At 42.3% G+C, this 18,835-nt stretch overlaps 1 protein-coding gene across 2 annotated transcripts in view; it reads left to right on the forward strand.

The window, feature by feature from the left end:
• EPRS1 (glutamyl-prolyl-tRNA synthetase 1) overlaps window positions 1-18,609 on the forward strand; it is a 45,045-nt gene extending 26,436 nt beyond the window's left edge. For both annotated transcript variants that reach the window (XM_059677425.1, XM_059677426.1), the window contains 16 exons: window positions 956-1,073; window positions 2,071-2,433; window positions 3,920-4,153; window positions 5,185-5,450; window positions 6,639-6,690; window positions 7,156-7,365; window positions 7,749-7,821; window positions 9,601-9,680; window positions 9,884-9,985; window positions 10,644-10,799; window positions 11,267-11,464; window positions 12,993-13,166; window positions 13,909-14,069; window positions 15,243-15,321; window positions 18,087-18,151; window positions 18,252-18,609. In XM_059677425.1, coding sequence (XP_059533408.1) covers window positions 956-1,073; window positions 2,071-2,433; window positions 3,920-4,153; window positions 5,185-5,450; window positions 6,639-6,690; window positions 7,156-7,365; window positions 7,749-7,821; window positions 9,601-9,680; window positions 9,884-9,985; window positions 10,644-10,799; window positions 11,267-11,464; window positions 12,993-13,166; window positions 13,909-14,069; window positions 15,243-15,321; window positions 18,087-18,151; window positions 18,252-18,402 — 2,482 coding nt within the window. In that variant the 3' untranslated portion in view covers window positions 18,403-18,609. The remainder of the gene's footprint in view (window positions 1-955; window positions 1,074-2,070; window positions 2,434-3,919; window positions 4,154-5,184; window positions 5,451-6,638; window positions 6,691-7,155; window positions 7,366-7,748; window positions 7,822-9,600; window positions 9,681-9,883; window positions 9,986-10,643; window positions 10,800-11,266; window positions 11,465-12,992; window positions 13,167-13,908; window positions 14,070-15,242; window positions 15,322-18,086; window positions 18,152-18,251) is intronic.
• The last annotated feature ends 226 nt before the right edge of the window (window positions 18,610-18,835 follow it).

The following is an 18,835-nucleotide window of genomic DNA, read 5'->3' on the forward strand; positions in this document are numbered from 1 at the left end:
ATCAGCTGCTTCCTGCACATCTCCCACTGGGGATATGCCCGCAACCCAGGTACATGCCCTTGACCGGAATCGAACCTGGGACCTTTCAGTCCGCAGGCCGACGCTCTATCCACTGAGCCAAACCGGTTTCGGCGAGTTGTGGATTTTCAAAGGGTGAATTTTTATTTTGTTTTATTGATTTTAGACAGAGGAAGGGAGAGAGAGAAACATGGATGTGAGAGAGAAACATTGATCGGTTGCCTCCAGCACATGCCCCGACTGGGGATCAAACCCACAATCTGTGTATGTGCCCTGGCCAGGAATCGAACCCACCACCTTTTGGTATATGGGACGATGTCCCAACCAACTGAGCTACCCTCCCAGGGCAAAGGATGACTTTTTTGTTATGTAGATTATATCTCAATAAAGCTATTACTAATAAATATTGAAGAGATGCATTGATCCTATTGTTACTACATTCTTTCTCTTCCTTTTCACTTTGGCATTTACTACAAAATTTGAAGAAATTCTTTGCTTGCAAATAGTCTCAGGGCAGTGGAGTTTGCTAATTACCCTTTAGAATTGAGAAATTCTCAAAATAAATATTTTGCATGAATGGCTCTGCTTCTAAGCAGATAGGTAGATGAATTGCCTTTTATGTCAAGAGTGAGACCGTTAGCATCCACTGATGCCTTTCTGGTGCCATGTGGAGTAGATACACTGTTATCCTGGGCTTAGCATGCTCACATTTATGGAAGTTTATAAATTGGAAGTTTATAATTAGTACGGTTGATTTTTATCAACGTAGTTATTTTTAAACTACACGGAAGAACCTCTGATTTGACTAAGAGAATGGACTATTTATATTTAAGAGCACTAACACAGTGCCATCGACTCAATCTAGGAATTCAGTTTTAATTGCTGTTCAGATAATTCGGTTCAAATGTACTTTTCTGGCCCTTCCTGTTCTCTTCAGCCCACATAGCTGCAGAGAAGCACCCTGTGTCTTAATATTCATTCCTGATGGGCACACCAAGGAAATGCCGACTTCTGGGTCCAAGGAAAAGACCAAAGTAGAAACACTGAAAAATGAGGTAAATACTGTCTCTATTAAGTACTTAAGTGCAAACAACTACATACATATTATATCCCAATAACTTAGTAGGTATTTGAAAAAATAATGCATGTAAGTTGAAAGAAAAGAAAAACATTTTATTTAAAAAATACTTTGTTCTTAAATGTTTAATATTTTTATTCTTATTTTTATTTCACCTTTTGCTTATTTTATTTTTTTAGATATGTTTTTATTGATTTTAGAGAGAGAGGAAGGTAAGAGGATGGAGAGATAGAAACATTGATGGGCTGCCTCATGCCAACCCCCTACTGGGGATCGAGCCTGCAACCCAGGCATGTGCCCTGACTGGGAATTGAACCAGTGACCTTATGGGTCGACACTCAACCACGGAGCCACACCGGCAGGGCTTTATTTCACTTTTGCCAAGATACGATGTCCTTGAAAGAATGCAGCACGCTCTAATGTTACAGCTGAAACACCTTGAGCTTGTGGTACACACAGATGTGGGCATCTTGCTGTTTGCCTCAGACACTTACAGCATCGGTGGCACCTGGTGAATTTTCTGTGGCACCTGGAGCACCCGATGCATAGTTTGGATGTGGCAGTTGGGTAGTCATTGAAGATTTAGCATCAGTGAGGAAGACAGTTTGGAGGGTGGGTGGGATGTCGGATTAGATGGTGTTACAAGTGGTTAGAGGATGAGAGTATAGAGGACAGAGTGTAGGACATGGATCCAGGGAGAATTGTTAAGACAGTAACCTCTAGTTTTGTTTTGGTGACTAGGTAAGTGGTAAAATATCTGAGCTAGGGACGGCAGGAGCGTGCAAGTTTATTAGGAGATACGAGTTCGAAACTATTTACAATGGGAATGTCGTGACTTGAGCCTTTCATTTACACAATAAAAACTGGTCTCTGATTTTAAAATTTTAACTTGAAACAAAACAGTTTGATTTAATTTGGGGGAGAGACATTGAATATGAATTAATTATCGTGCTTTTGGTTTTCTGCCTCCGTAGACAACGACTCCTGTTAAGGAAAGACCAGCGCCCCCTTTGACTAATACTAGTGCTGTCTCTGAGGACCCCGTGGTCCTTTACAATAAGGTGGCTGCCCAGGGGGATGCGGTTCGGGAATTGAAAGCCAAGAAAGCAGCAAAGGAAGATGTCGATGCAGCTGTAAAACAGCTTCTGGCTTTGAAGGCCGTATATAAGGAGAAGACGGGCCAGGAATACAAGCCTGGAAGTCCTCCGGCGGCGGCGGCGGCACAGGCTGTGTCCTCTCCGTCCTCAGCAAGCCCCCCGGGAGGCAGATCTCTGTACGATGAGGTGGCTGCACAGGGGGAGGTGGTGCGAAAGCTGAAAGCGGAAAAAGCCCCTAAGGTGAGTGTGCTGGGGGAGCCAGGCAGCCTTGTGAGGAGGCCCGTGACCTCCAGCTGCTAGCGTGGACTCGGCTTCCCGTGGGACGTGATGTTTGTAGACTGTCTGCTTGAACATTTCAACATAACGGTCAACATTTACTGACACCTGCCGTGTGCCAAGCCCTGGAAACATTAACAAGCAGCAGCTCGCCATCACCTGCTGGCCGGGGGAGGGCTGGGGGAGACGCACGCTGGCACAGTCCTGGGCCGTGTGACCGTGGTGTCTAAATTGCTGAGAAACGCTGTGGTGCGAAGTGGCAGGGAAGGAGGACACGGTTCATAGCGTGGAGCCCAGCAAACAAACATAATCTAGTTTTAGAATTTCCTTCTGCTTTTACTCTTACTGGAATGTCTTAGTCGTAATGAAGTCGTTTGGCCATCTTAATTTTCTCCTTTATAATATTTCAAGTTGTAGTCTTGCCAAACAAAGGTGTGGTTTTTTGCTGTTGTTTCCCTGTGTGAAATGTGCGCCATCTGACTTTAAACTCGAGTGAATTCTTCCAGTGGCAAAGTAGAGCTTCTTTCAAATAGGCCTCTTTCTGTGGAAATGGTTGCAGGACAGCCCCTTCACTTTCCCCCATTTCCTTTCTTTTAACTGGTGGAAGTTTCTGTTTTTCTTGATTCTTGTATGTCTGATGAACTACCTCCTTTTTCTTAGGATCAGGTTGGTTTTGCTGTGAAAATACCCTGAATTCTAAAGTAATGTAAGTGAGAGACGGGTCGGGAGTATCAGTCAGCCCGCCTCCCCCTTATCGGTGTGCGACTGCCTTTCCCTGTGCTCGCTCCGTTGGTGCTGCTGTGACGGGCTCCAGGTCTGTAGGCGGCAGAACACTGTCTCATAAAGTAGCTGCCCAAGGAAATGATTGCTGTCGGATGCCCGTTCTCGGAAGGCATACCCATGCTTCCTGCCTCCTTGGCCCCCACGTGGGTTTCCGGCTTCCGGTGGGTGGCTCCCAGCTCTGGTAGAATTGGCCGTAAGACTTGGGTAGGGTGAGTTGCAGGTGTTTTTTCTCTACCGTGGCTTCCCGGTGGCATGTTGGTTTGTGGTTAGTACTGCCACCAGGTAAGGCTTCTGGCTTGAGGCCTTTGCCTGCGTGGCTGGCCTTCCCTGCTGGAGTCACAAGCGTCTCATTTGGGCTGTTTCGTTCTTTTTCGTGATGATTATGTTGAAGTATCAGAGGGAGTGATGTAACTGTTCTTTAGTTGGGCCCAGATTGTGTGTTTTTCCAGTGTTGTATTTACCTTCTGTTTAGAAATGAAGAAAATAAGGTTTATATTGGCCAAGCCATTGGGGTGGTCTGTGCTCCGATTTTATAAATTCTGGCTCCTCTCCTTACCCAGGGCGTGGTCGCTGGCAGTCTGCTTGGCTGTTTTGTCATTTGTCTGTTTACATAAGGAAGAAGAAAGGTTACAGCACTAAATATTTATCTCTTTCTCCTTGACCACAGGCTAAAGTCAACGAAGCTGTCGAGTGCTTGCTTTCTCTGAAAGCTCAGTATAAAGAAAAGACCGGGCAGGAATACGTGCCTGGCCAGCCCCCGTTACCTCACGGCTCAGGTTCAAGTCCAGCCAGGAGCTCTGAGCCTTGTGGTCCAGAAACAGCGGAAGCCAAAGTGCTTTTTGATCAAGTGGCTTCTCAAGGGGAGGTCGTTCGGAAGCTTAAAGCTGAGAAAGCCTCTAAGGTTGGTGTGCTGTTCTGTGTGTATTTTTGTTTTTCACGTTACCCGCTATTTTCCTGCCCCATGGAATCTGGCAAAGTTCTTATGTTTCAGTTTCCAGCTCTTTTGTCTTGTCTGCTAGAGAAGCCTTCCGTGGTCCTTTCTCCCCCAACTAGATCTGACTGCACAGTCTCCTAGGACACCGCCTTTCTCTGACATAATACTTAACTGCCCTTTATTTCAACTGTTAAATTATCTGTTTCTCTCTGGTCTGTAAGAGCCTGGAGAATAGGGGCCTAGACCCCAGCAGTGCCTGGCTCACGGAGGCCCTGAGCAGTCCTTGCTCTCTGTTGGACTCATTCTCCTAAAGCTCTTCAGCCTAGAACAAGTATGTCAAACTCGTGGCCCACGGGCCGCATGCCTCGTTTATTTGGCCCGTGTTAGCCTTTGAGTTTGACATGCTTGGTCTTGAACGACAAGTTTTATTTTGAACCATGGTGTGGTTTATGCTCATAGTATTACCTTTATACAAATAGGACTTTTTGGTACAGATTCATTTGAGTGGAAGGCAGAAACGTTACAGGTTTTGAAATTTGACCAGTAATGTAGACTGGACTGCTGTCATCTTGGTAGTGGTCACTGTTCCACCTGTGTGATTGAGTGGCTCCTAAACTGCGGCAGGACATGTGCTCTGCACTAGTGCCTTCTCAGAGGCGTGCTCCGTGACAGCTCTGTCCCGTACAGCCAGTGTGGCCATTGTGACTGAGGAGCCGGGTTGCTAATTGATTTACTTCAGATCAATTTAGAGGTCAATAGCCACATGGGGCTAATGACTACTCTTTCGACAGTGCAGTGACAGCACGATTTCTAAGTCACTCTCTTGCACAGTCCTATCCCTGTTCCTCATATTCACTTATTTATTTCAGAAGTTAGTACATGCAGCGTTCTCGCCTACCACACACCCCTCTGCCTTCAGTGGTGTGCTCAGATCTGCTTCTAAAGCTTCGGGCAGGGCTTTGAATTAAACACTCTCCTGTTCTCTTGCTGAACCGAAGGACCAGGTGGACGCGGCTGTGCAGGAGCTCCTGCAGCGGAAGGCGCAGTACAAGTCTCTGACCGGCGTCGAGTATAAGCCCGTCTCTGCCACTGGGGCCGAGGACAAAGACAAGAAAAAGAAAGAAAAGGAAAATAAATCCGAAAAGCAGAACAAGCCTCAAAAGCAAAATGATGGCTCAAGGAAAGAGCCCTCTAGGGGCCAGGGCGGTGGTGGGCTGCCGCCCAGCGGGGCCGGCGAAGGGCAGGGCCCCCGGAAGCAGACCAGGTAACCACCTCGGGAACTCCCTTTGCTGGCAAGCAGTGTTTGGAATGCGTTAGACTCTTACATTAAAAGGAGTTTTTTGTGGTTAGTTTGACTGTCACACTAAGTCAGAGAATGCTAAAGGTATAGTGTCAGCAGGTAGCTTTTGTTAATTTTCTGTTTATTTACTTAAATGGGCAACACATTCGCTTGCTGGTTCAGGAGTCTCAGAATAGAATCAGTGAAGTCTCCATCCTATACTTGTTTTCCATCTTCCCAGTCCCTCCGGCCACCATAATGAGTTGGTAACCACTGTTAGTAGTTTTTTCTGTGCCCACTGAGTAGGTAACTAAAAGCAAACATATACATCTTCCGTCCTCTCCCTTTTAACACATGTGGTACTTAACTAGACATGTCGGTTTGCACTCTAAACAGATTTTTTGAATGAAATTCTTTTGTGGGGACTCACGAGGATTTCAAGTGGGTTTAGTTGTATATAAAACTAAGCTTGTTCAAAAACAAAATAGTGGTGGGATAGGTGGTGGTCCAGTACTTTCCAACCTGTGCACATAATGTGATTCTCGTCTCCAAGCCCCATCCAGAACTTTGAACCTTGTGCTTGGTTCCGTGAGTGGCTTAGTAGGAGGAAGCACTGTTACTAACAGCTTCTGTCCTGAGAGACTGTGTTTTAGATTTGTTTAGCTAAAGTTCAAGTTCTGTCTCATGCTCACATCAGTCTCTTAGACAAGAGGATACTGCAGTTGCTTTTCTTGCCTATTGACGGGGTGATCAGATGCACAGAATAGTGGAAGAAAGACTAGAATTTCCATCTTTTACCTTCTGACTACTTGTGAAGGGGCAGGTTTAAGATGGGCATTTTTTGAAATGTTACAAATGGAGAATTCAAGTATAAATGCACTAAGATTTTAAACCAAGAAAGCCTTGTTTATAAACTCTAAAACAATGTACTTTTTATAAAGCAACTCATGGGTAGATTTTTCTGTGTGCATCATAAGACGGTTCCTGAGTAATTGTTCGTGTTTCAAGAAAAGGATTATTATCTAGAATAGAATGAATATAGAAGAGATATCAATACAGAAATAACTTATACTAAAGAAAAATGAATATTTTGACCTTTAGAGGTTTCTTTCTGTTCAACCTAGAAGCAATTGCTGAATGAAGAAATTTATATTTTACTGTTCACATCTGCAGGTTGGGTCTTGAGGCAAAAAAAGAAGAAAATCTTGCAGATTGGTATTCTCAGGTGAGTGTGCATTAATTTGATTTTTATGTATTAAATTTCTCAAAGGCAATTTTATATTTCGGTTCTGAAGTCCAGACACAAAATAATAAAGCATAATGCCTTTAATAATACATAATATAGAAATCTAGCATGTCACAGCCTTCAAAGCATCTTCACATAAGTGTGGAATCACGACGTAGCCCTATGAGATAGTCATTATTTTTATTTTTATTTTTGTATGGTGAGGTGACGGTATAGTCCAAAGCCACAAAGCTAGGAGCAGCAGGAGCAAGATTAGAATTCAAGTCTTCGGACAAGTGTAGGGCTCCCTGTTTCTGAGGGGGAAAGGGCTGTTTACATGCACTTGAAGAGGATGTACCAGCACTGGCCGCCTCCAGGTGGAGGCGTGGTTATCATGCTCCCAGCACCTGTACTGTAATGTTGGTTCTGTTTCGGCCTTAAAACCTGCATTTTTCTTTTACAAAGGTCATCACCAAGTCAGAAATGATTGAATACTACGATGTGAGCGGCTGCTACATCCTCCGTCCCTGGGCCTTTTCCATCTGGGAGTCCATCAAGGACTTCTTCGACGCCGAGATCAAGAAGCTGGGCGTGGAGAACTGCTACTTCCCCATGTTCGTGTCCCAGAGCGCCCTGGAGACGGAGAAGACGCACGTGGCCGACTTTGCCCCGGAGGTGGGTGGGCTGGATTGATTTTTACCGTTTTTTCCACGTAAACTCAAAAGTGTATTTCATTTCACACTGGAATAGTAATTTAAAAGGCAAGTTATAATAGCCGATTTAGAGAAGTTTTTTTAAAATTAAAAGCCATTTTTTAAGGCATGTTGCTGCCTTTAGGGCAAGTTATGTCTGATTGTGTTTGTTACATTAAATAATTAACTGGCTTCTGCTTTTCTCTCAATGTTTGTAAGGACAGTCAGTATCTACCTTTTCCCATAGTGAATAGCAGCATTCACCTTACCGTAACAGAGCAAAAGCTGAATTACTGAAATGCCAGCATTTGTGCTACTTTTCCAAGTGCTATTGTAAAATGTATGAACAATGACTTCTCTTACCAGGTTGCTTGGGTTACAAGATCTGGCAAAACAGAGTTGGCAGAACCCATTGCCGTTCGTCCTACCAGTGAAACAGGTGAGGAGCGGCCTTGGTGCAGGAGGAGGCGCACTGAAGTGTGAGAGGCAGTGTGTAGAGTGGGTCTCTGCTTCGTTCTGTGATATTTACAATCCTGTTGACAATACGTAAAGCTTAATGAATGTATATGCCAAGATGAAATTAATGCAAACTGACTAGAATACCAGAATACTGTATAGAATTTTATTCTGTACAGTATTCATTACAGAGCTCTTTAGCAATAGGACAAAGGTTTGTTGTTGTTTTTTAAATACGCTCCAGGCCCTAGCTGGTTTGGCTCAATGGATAGAGTGTTGGCCTGTGGACTGAAGGGTCCCAAGTTTGATTCCGGTCAAGGGCGCATGCCTGGGTTACGGGCTCGATTCCCCAGTAAGGGGCGTGCAGAAGGCAGCCAATCAATGATTCTCATCATGTTTCTCTTTCCCTTTCCCTTTCTCTCTGAAATCAATAAAAATATATTTTAAAACAAAAAACACACCACAGTTATATTATTTTGTTTTTATGCTATAATTTTTCAGAACTTTCCAAGGAATTGTATTCTTGGGATAATTTTTATTCTTGAAATTAGTTTTAAAATTGCCAACACGAATGTTCTATGTCATATTTATACATTTTGTTACTTAATACTACATTTACATTCATGTAGGCTTTCTATAGGTTGTTAATAGTTGTATTTATATCTTGTATTACTCTTTTTTTAAAAAAATATTTTTTATTGATATTTTACAGAGAGAAAGGGAGAGGGATAGAGAGTTAGAAACATCAATGAGAGAGAAACATTGATCAGCTGCCTCCTGCACACTCCCCTCTGGGGATGTGCCCACAACCAAGGTACATGCCCTTGGCCGGAATTGAACCTGGGACCCTTGAGTCTGCAGGCCGATGCTCTATCCACTGAGCTAACCCGGTTAGGGCTCTTGTATTACTCTTACAACATGTAGTGAGGAAGGATGAGGCAGCTACTGTTACCTCCATTTGGCAGGTAAACAGGCTGAAAGGTTAAGTGACTTTCCTAGATGTACACTTAGTGGAGTTTGAGGCTTTGGGCTTGTTAGTGTCTTCCAACGTGAGCATCCACCAAAGCTCTTTGATACTTTGGTGAAGCTCTTGTGTGATATTGTAATGATGCATTATTGAAATTATGACACCAGCTGATTTTCACATGCTAGATTGGCAGGGGTTTTGTTTTGTGTGTGTTACTAATTATAGATAGTCCTGAGTAGGCCATGATAACACAGGCGTCTCACTCAAATTAGTAGTTAAGGCAAGAGCTTTCATACTCCAGGTAGATGCATCAAACATACAGACTTACCCTAAATTCTGGTTCTCCCTGTAACTGCTGATTTAGCAAGCACTTTAATGTCTTTAACCTCAGTTTCCATGTCTTTAGTATTGAGTTTGTGATAGCAACTTTCTGGGTTGAATGTGAAAATTGAACAGGTTAATGAATGCAAAGACCTTAACATAGAACGTGGTATATACTATAAGTCTTCACTTAGTGTTTTTAAAAACAAAACAGCAGAAAAGCAAATTAAATGTTAAATGTAAATCTCATTGCTAAGAACACAAAATATGATCAGGTCTAGATAACTTTCTTGATTAGCCCGCTTTATGAAATACATAATACCATTCACTGACCATTACAGATGTTGGAAACACATTTACACAAACACGACCTTCTCCTTCCTGTTAGTTACGTTGCAGTTTAGCTCTTAGCAGCCCTCGGGGAGAAATAAAACCTCCAGTGACTAAGCCTGCCTGTTTCCCTGTGTCTTTCAGTCATGTATCCTGCGTATGCGAAGTGGGTGCAGTCGCACCGAGACCTGCCCATCAGGCTCAACCAGTGGTGCAACGTGGTGGTAGGTGCACACCCTTCTCTGTGCTCCCATTGTCCTGCCTGCTCATTGGTCTCTCCTTACGTGTCTATTCAAAGGATTGGGAGCATGGAAGCTTTTTTGAAATCCTTTGGATCACATTCTGACTTCTGATTGCTCACACATGAAATTGCTAATGAAAACGGCAAAGCTCTCTGACGACCACATTGTCTTCCTGCCTCTTCCAGCGCTGGGAGTTCAAGCATCCGCAGCCGTTCCTGCGGACTCGCGAGTTCCTTTGGCAGGAAGGGCACAGCGCCTTTGCCACATTTGAGGAAGCAGCAGCAGAGGTATGAAGAGTGGTCGTCCTTGCTCAGTTCTGTGCGTGTCCTTTGCTTTGTCCACCCTGTGCTTTTTCCAGCTGTGAGGAATGCAGTATGTCTATTATAGGTGACCATTCAATATATCACTCTAAGCTGAAATTGATCTGATCAAAATAGCATTAAAAGAATTTCTTGGTATAAATTATTTTGTTATAATTGTAATTTAACATTACAATGTTAAGAGAAAAAACTAGTGAATGCAAGTGTGCATGGACTTTAAGAAACTGCTTGTTGAAATTATTTAGAAAATGCTATTATAACTTTTCAGATGGAAGTCTTTTTGGACTTCAGGATGTAGCAGAAATAAACCTGTGGGTGAAATTAATTATTCTTCAGGAGGCTTTTACCCTGGTTGCTGTGTATCTTTCAAAAGCATTAATCTTCTCTTGCACTCTGAATTTATGTAGGTTTTTAAAAGCTCTTAACTTCTTTTCACACTGTTTTGTTGGAATGTCTTCCTTAATAACTTCACACTGGCTGCTTTATCCTTCCCACAAAAAAAGGTTTTTATTGTTTGAGGTGCTTTTCCCACCACAGTTAGTTTTAGATAGTACAGGGTTATAGGTCTGTAATAAATAAGTGTACCAGAGATTTGAACACTTCTGCATTTAAACTGTTGTTGCAGGTCTTGCAGATACTTGACTTATATGCTCAGGTATATGAAGAACTCCTGGCAATTCCTGTTGTAAAAGGAAGAAAAACTGAAAAGGAAAAGTTTGCAGGAGGAGACTATACCACCACCGTGGAGGCGTTTATATCTGCCAGTGGGAGAGCCATCCAGGTACCGGCTGCTGCCCTGGGTTTGCGGGGGACTTGAGTCAGCATGGCCTGTGGGCAGAGCCAGCGCATTTCTCTGTCCTCGGGGCAGTGGGCTCTTTTAGAAAACCAGTGCGTCATGTGCTCCTAGCCCACATGCTAATTCCAGGCATGTCTGCCCCACTTTTCTAAGTCTCCAAGGTCAGTCATTAAGTCAAGGCCTGTGTTCTGAATTGCCAAGGCGTGGAGTCCCATTTAACCTTCGTAACTAACGTTCTTCCTCCGAAAGGGGCTGCCCACAGCAGCACACTTCTACAGCACTTTTTGATTAAACCTACTCTCTTTGGTGTATCAGCTACACTTTTAAAATGTGTTATGTATAAATAAATCAAGGAAGACAAAACAGGTCATATTAAGGCATGTGATTTTATAGTCATTTTCGCAGGCATAATAGGTTATTACAATTAAAGCTCCTATTTCTCTTTATTTCAGGGAGCAACATCACATCATCTAGGGCAGAATTTTTCCAAAATGTTTGAAATCGTTTTTGAAGACCCAAAGACGCCAGGAGAGAAGCAGTTTGCCTATCAGAACTCCTGGGGCCTGACCACGCGGACCATTGGTGTCATGACCATGGTTCACGGGGACAACATGGGCTTAGTGTTACCTCCCCGTGTAGCCTGCGTTCAGGTAAGAAGGTATTTCTGTTAGCACTTAAAGTACAGGTCATATTTACTAACAGAAACTCGAAAGGGCAATTTTCTGAATATCATCTGAGTAGATTTTGCCAACAGAGAAACAACATAGAATTCAGTCTAGACTTCAGTTGTATAACTATGTATATCGTTTGTGTTCTTGTTTTTTACTGTTAATTTTTAGCTTCTTTATATAAAACTTCTTTTAGAAATCATTTTTTTGGAATGATTTATTTAGCACGGACAAGCCATGTGCAGCTAATTGGTAGACATTATATATAGATTAGAAATCGCTCCAGCAATTTGTTTGTGTATGCCTTTGTTTTGTTTTTTTATTACTCAATAGAGCAGTGGTTCTCAACCTTCCTAATGCAACAACCCTTTAATACAGTTCTTCATGTTGTGGTGACCCCCAACCATAAAATTATTTTCGTTGCTACTTTATAACTGTAATTTTGCTACTGTTATTAATCGTAATGTAAATATCTGATATGCAGGATGTATTTTCATTGTTACAAATTGAACATAATGAAAGCATAGTGATTAATGACGAAAACAATATGTAATTATATATGTTTTTTTTGATGGTCTTAGGCGACTCCTGTGAAAGGGTCATTTGACCCCCAAAGGGGTTGCAACCCACAGGTTGAGAACCGCTGCATTAGAGACCTTGTGCACGAAATTCGTGCACTTGGGTGGGGGGGTCTCCCTCAGCCTGGCTTGTGCTCTCTCGCAGTCCAGGAACCCTTGGAGGATGTCCAACTGCCGCCAAGGCGGGAGAGGCTCCCCCCACTGCCTCTGTGCTCGCTAGCTGTGAGCCTGGCTTCTGGCTAAGCGACATTCCCCCATGAGAGCGCACTGACCACCAGGGGGCAGCTCCTGCATTGAGCGTCTGCCCCCTGGTGGTCAGTGTGTGTCATAGCGCCTGTTGTTCCGTTGTCAGGCTGAAACTGGCTCTCCAACATCCCCTGAGGGGTTCTGGATTGCAAGAGGGCACAGGCTAGGCCAAGGGACCCCACCGGTGCATGATTAGGGCTGGGGAAGAATGCAGGAAGTTGGCCAGCCAGGGAGTCACTGCAGGAGGGCTCCAGGGTGTGTCGGCCACCTTGCTCAGTTCCGATTGGCTGGACCCCCAACAGCAAGTTAATCTACCGGTCGGAGTGTCTACCCCCTGGTGGTCAGTGCACATCACAGCAAGGAGTTGAGTGGCCTTAGCATATCATTAGCATATTACGCTTTGATTGGTTGAATGGACGACCGGACACTTAGCATATTAGGCTTTTATTATATAGGATTGTCAATAAAGCCATGAAATTAGTCTACATAGGGTGGGCAAAAGTAGGTTTACATTGTAATACAGATAATGCTATAATTAATAAATGATAATTAAGAATAAACTGTTTCATGAACTCACAACTGTAAGCCAACCCCTCCCACCCCCCGTGTTGATTTGTGTTGAGATTTAGAGTCACGTCTGTATGCTGTTTCTTTGTGTGAACATATGCTGTTGTGCTGGGTTCTAGGTGATGGTCATTCCTTGTGGCATCACAAACGCACTTTCTGAGGAAGACAGAGATGCTCTGATTGCAAAATGCAATGATTATCGAAGGCGGCTGCTCAGTGTGAATATTCGAGCTCGAGCTGATTTGCGAGATAACTATTCGCCGGGCTGGAAATTCAACCACTGGGAGCTCAAGGTAAACTCTCCCGTTGGATTTAGATCTTCTTTACATGTATTTTTATAAAATGGAAGTCTTTCTCATGACTTTTCTCTGTTTCATCGTTACGAGTTCTTCACTGAAACTATGTGTTCAGCTCAGTTGCTAAATTTGAACTCGTTTTTGAGGAAGTTTATTTTTATTTTGTTTTAATAAACCTCAGGCAGTACAGTTTTTTCTTAGGTTTATGCCTCGTTGGAATGGGTTTGTGTAATGGCTCAGGAATGTTGCCTGCTTTTTCTTACTGTTTGTGCATGCCTTTGTTTTGTTTCTTTATTATTTATGTCAAAGCCATGAAATTAGTCTATATAGGGTGGGCAAAAGTAGCTTTACAGTTATAATACAAATAAACAGTGCTATAATTAATCAGTTAACTGCCACGCGTCCAAAACGGGAAGATACTGGAATTTCTTCCATATACGCTGGAATATTGATGAATTTAAGTTACCATAGTTTTCCTTACAAACCCAGAGATGTCACTAACAAGTCTGATTTTAAATTGGGCGACCAGAGTTGATATGCGAGGTTTGTGGCTGGCGTGTGGGGACGGTCTACTGCTTGTGTCTATGGACACTTATGCGTACAAAGGGTTAATAAATATTAATAATACAAGAATAAACTGTTTTGTGAGCTCACAACTGTAAGCCTACCTGTGGCCCCCCACCCCCATGTCAGTTGGAGTTGTGCCTGTGTCACCTTAGCCGCCTCTTTTGTTTCCTAGGGAGTTCCCATTAGACTGGAAGTCGGGCCACGTGATATGAAGAGCTGTCAGTTTGTGGCCGTCCGACGTGATACTGGAGAGAAGCTCACGGTGGCTGAAAATGAGGCTGAGACTAAACTTCGAGCTCTTCTGGAGGACATCCACGCCAATCTCTTCAGAAAGTCAGTTCCTCAGAATGAGCGGCTCCCGCCTCTCATCTCCCAACCCCACTCGACCTTTGAGATCTGTCCCGGGAATTCTCTGTCCCAACGGGAAGTCCTCTTTCCCGTGGTTCTTAATGCGCCTTTCTCTCTGTGTTTTGACTTGTATTATGAACATTTTTCTAGGTGCTTCCTGCTCCCTGCTAGGTTTGCAGCAGTGACTGACTGGCCCATGGGCTAATTTGGGTTCGTTTTAGATCTAGGATTTTATGACATAAATTTGAGGAAATAAGACATTGATTCTCACCTGCCGGGTACATATGAGCAGCCCCTGGGAGGTTTTAGAAACCAGCGGTGCCTGGGCCCCTACCATGCGATGTCAATGTAATTGGTCTAGAGCTGGTCTGGCACCTGCAGTAGTGAAAGCTCCCGAGTGATTGATGTGTGGCCAAGGCTCAGAACCGCCTATGGGGTTTGGGGGTGGGAGTGGGGGTGGGGGGCTCAGGGCTGCCCTGACCCATGGGAAGGGGTCTTAGAATTGCAGGTCTCAAGGCAGAGGCACTAGAAGGTTGGTCCATGTGTGGCGCCTTATTTCCTTTCCTCATGTCATGCATGCCTTCAAATGCAGAAGAGAATAACATTTATTTCCATTTCTAAAAGAATTACCTAGTGGGTGAAAATAGCTTGAATAATGGATATTTATGTGTTTTTCCTTTTCAAAACATTTTCATGCCTTCGTGCTTGATTCTCAGAATCCTGTATGGGTAATTAGACTTACCTGAGTATTTTTCTAGGTTTGTGAAAACTTAGAAAAGTAAGACCAGAGAGGTTTAAAAAATAACCCCTCTTCCCCCCCCCCCCCCCCAAAAAAAAATTTTTTAAAAGACAACCTAGACTCTAAGGTAGCCAGTGGTATAGCAGGAATAGAATGTTGGTCAACAGAGATTTAACAACCATAACAAAAGTAAAAATTACCTGTTGTGTGCTTGGCAAATTCCACATCCATTTCATGCTCACAATTACACAATGATGAGTTCACTGAGATTACTGAATGTCATTGCTAGTGACAAAGTCGAGGTTCTCATTGAATTTTCACTTCCAGGTTATTGTTATTTCATTAAACTATGCTTGTTTAAAAATAACATCATATTATTAGGAGAAATTATGTGTTCTTTTCTCATTATTTCTTGGTAGGGCTTCTGAAGACCTTAAGACTCACATGGTGGTGGCAAATTCAATGGAGGATTTCCAGAAGCTGCTGGATTCTGGAAAGGTAAGAGACTTCTGAAAACAATTGTATAAAACTATTTCAGTAAATGGTGTTTTAAGACTCACTGAAGCATGATATTAATCCCCTTTTCAAGGCCAGTCACACAGAAGGATTACATAGTATTCAGCATTCTTTTTTAATACATTTTTATTGATTTCAGAGAGGAAGGGAGAGGAAGAGAGAGAGAGAAACATCAGCGATGAGAGAGAATCATTGATCAGCTGCCTCCTGCACGACCCCCACTGGGGATCGAGTCCACAACCCGGGAATGTGCCCTTGATGGGAATTGAGCCTGGGATCCTTCTGTCCGCAGGCCCAACGCTCTACCTACTGAGCCAAACGAGCCGGGGCCATGATATTCTCTTTCAATTGGTTTTCCTAAAACGACAGTATATCATTTTTGGATAACACTGTGAACTGATTATATAAAAGCTTTTTCTCATGCTTGATAGGCAAAGTTTTAATTGGTTATGATTAAAACCTCTTACTAGGTCTCAGTGCGTGGTCTGGGAGCATGTTAATCTCGCTGGCTCAGTTTACTAACTTATAAAATGAGTGCAAAATACTTCATCTCAAAATGCCCTTCAGATCCATTATTCTTCCGTGTCCACCGTTCTCTTATGCTTGGAATATTGCCTTTCATCCTCCCCGTTCTGGGTTCTGTAATTTGTCACGTGACTCAAGCTCCGTCCTTCTGAGAAAAGGCTAGAGAATGGGTAGCCACTGGTGCCGTGTACGTTTCGTTTCTCCTTTCACTGCAATTTGTGATTATTTTAGTTTTTCTCCATTATTTACTGAACTTTAGAATTTCCTGTAGTATAGAAGTATGGAGTCACTGTAGCAATACAGTCTGTGAAGACATTACATAAGAGTTAATAAATCGATAGAGTCAACACTAGTTAGTTCATTGCTCTCAAAGAAATGAGTCTCAGCAGACGTTAGTGGAATCATAGATTCCACATCTGTTCTAAAGCAGAATACATGTTTTAGTTGTATGTCCACAGAGCACAGAGGCCAAAGCACATTTCGTTTCTTGAATTCAGTAGCCAATTCCGTCCGCATCTCATCTTATATTGCTCAGCTGAAATATGTTGACTGGCCCGCCAGCAACCTTTGAAGTTACTGTAAATAAAATTGTATTTACTAAGAAGGGAGAAGGTGGAAGGGATCTTTGGAATGTGAATGTAGGTGAAAGTTTGATTTTCTACTTTCCCTGTTGGTATAAATGAAAAAAAAAATGTGTAGGACTTGATTTCAGTAACTTTACCAAGGGGATGGTCTTAGTTAAATGAAAAATAAATGTTATTTATATTTTTAATATATATTTACTGTTGACATACATTACTAATCTATTGATCATCATAATTTTAGAGTCTTGTTATTTTTTGTCACTAACCTTTTCTGCTACAAAATGGAAGATATTGTGTGTTGCAAAAGATTGTATCTTTTAAAAAACATAGATATAGAAATTATAAAAAATAAAAATTAAGAACCTTTCCATGACTAAATAAATAGCATAAAAATGAATACTGTACTTTCATATTAATGACTTATATGAATAAATAGAAATTTTAGATCTTATTATCTATACTTTACTTTGAAGCTAGAAAGAATTAAAACATGGTGTTTTACAAAATTATCATTTATGAGCCCAAAACATTTAATAACTTAAGTTGAATTTTTTACATGCTACATCATTTTAAATTTTAAAAATTATTTTAGAAATACCTTCTCGAGGCTTAATAATGTTTTCTCATGAGAAAAAGAAAATAAGCCAGACCGGTTTTGCTCAGTGGATAGAGCGTCAGCCTGCGGACTGAAGGGTCCCAGGTTCGATTCCGGTCAAGGGCATGTACCTTGGTTGCGGGCACATCCCCAGGAGGAGGTGTCCAGGAGGCGGCTGGTCAATGTTTCTCTCTCATGGATGTTTCTAACTCTCCCTCTCCCTTCCTCTCTGTAAAAAAAATCAATAAAATATATTTTTAAAAAAAATAAAATAAGACTATTTGCTGTAAAATTTATTAGTTATTTAAAAATACAGCTATGTTGTGAGTTAAAGTAAAAATTTCTAAGAAACCAAATTTAATATCCAAAGGCATTTTTTTTGTAATTGTCTTAATATTCTTATCATTGCTTAAATAGTGACAGTAAAGATTTCCCCCATTTTGTTTTCTGTAATGAATTTTAAACAATACTTTGTTTAAAACAAACACATTTTTTTCCTGCTCTGATTGCACAACTGCTAATGATTTCCAAGTGTCAGGGCTGTCGCTTGGTGTGATTTCAGCCCTTAGACCCAGGTTGGTCTTTGCTTCAGTTTGCGTTGCACAATTTCTCTATTCAATTTTTTCAGAATATTTATTACTACCAGCCCATCTTCCCTTTACCTACTCATTCCTTCCCTCCAGGATTTGCCTTGAAACTATCACCTCTTTATTATCTCAAGGCAGATGATCAAAATGACATTTTACCAAGTTGGGGGCTCAGGCTAATACATTTTGCTGAATGAACATGAGAGAAGTAGGTAACTTCCTTACCCTGCAGGAACATTCATCTGATGAATTGCTCAGGTTTTATCATTTCTTCGTCTATTTCACTTTGTTCTTAGAAAAGCCTCTGGGAACATGTTTTAACCAAGTCCTACGTGCAAGGAAGAGTTTGCCGGAGGGACTCCATTTGAGCATGGGCTGGGTGTCTGCAAATAACTGGTGCTCTATTTACAGCCTGGAAGGAGGGATGCACACTGTATATTGTTCCTTTCCTCTTAGATCGTTCAGATCCCATTCTGTGGGGAAATTGACTGTGAAGACTGGATCAAGAAGACCACGGCCAGGTAAATGCAGTGAGCAGATAGGACGTGGGAGGTGAGGCTGTGAGAAAGAAGAGACATGCACAGCTTCAATGAATGGGATTCTTGTATGTTTTAATTTCAGGGATCAGGATCTGGAACCTGGTGCTCCATCCATGGGAGCCAAAAGCCTTTGCATCCCCTTCAAACCGCTCTGTGAGCTGCAGCCTGGAGCCAGATGCGTCTGCGGCAAGAACCCTGCCAAGTACTACACCTTGTTTGGGCGTAGTTACTGAGGACAAAGCCACGGCCCTCTCTCCAACCCTCTGCACTTTTTAAAAAAATTGATACTAATATCTTCCCAGATACAGAGTTTTATGATTTTTTAAAATAAAACTTCAAAAGAGGTCACATGAGATAAACACTGTTCTTATGTCTCAAGTAGCAGTGGAAAAAAGACTTTTCTGTAAACCACCCCAGTAATAAATACCATGAATTCATTCGTTTTATGTATTCGTTCGTTTCTGAAGTATTGGAGTTACGTACTACAAGGAAATTCCTACGAAGAGGTGAAAATATCCTCTATTCGTAGGACTTTCCTGAAGCTTCTGGTGAGAACTGGATGCAGAAAAGCTTGAAGTTGGCTGCTTCAAAGGAATTCATTATTTAAAGGAACTCCACAGTAAGTCAGTATGTGAAGGGCAGGAATCTTTTACCCCAAATCTACAT

The sequence above is a fragment of the Myotis daubentonii genome, chromosome 20 (genome assembly GCF_963259705.1).
Source record: "Myotis daubentonii chromosome 20, mMyoDau2.1, whole genome shotgun sequence".
NCBI lineage: Eukaryota > Metazoa > Chordata > Mammalia > Chiroptera > Vespertilionidae > Myotis > Myotis daubentonii.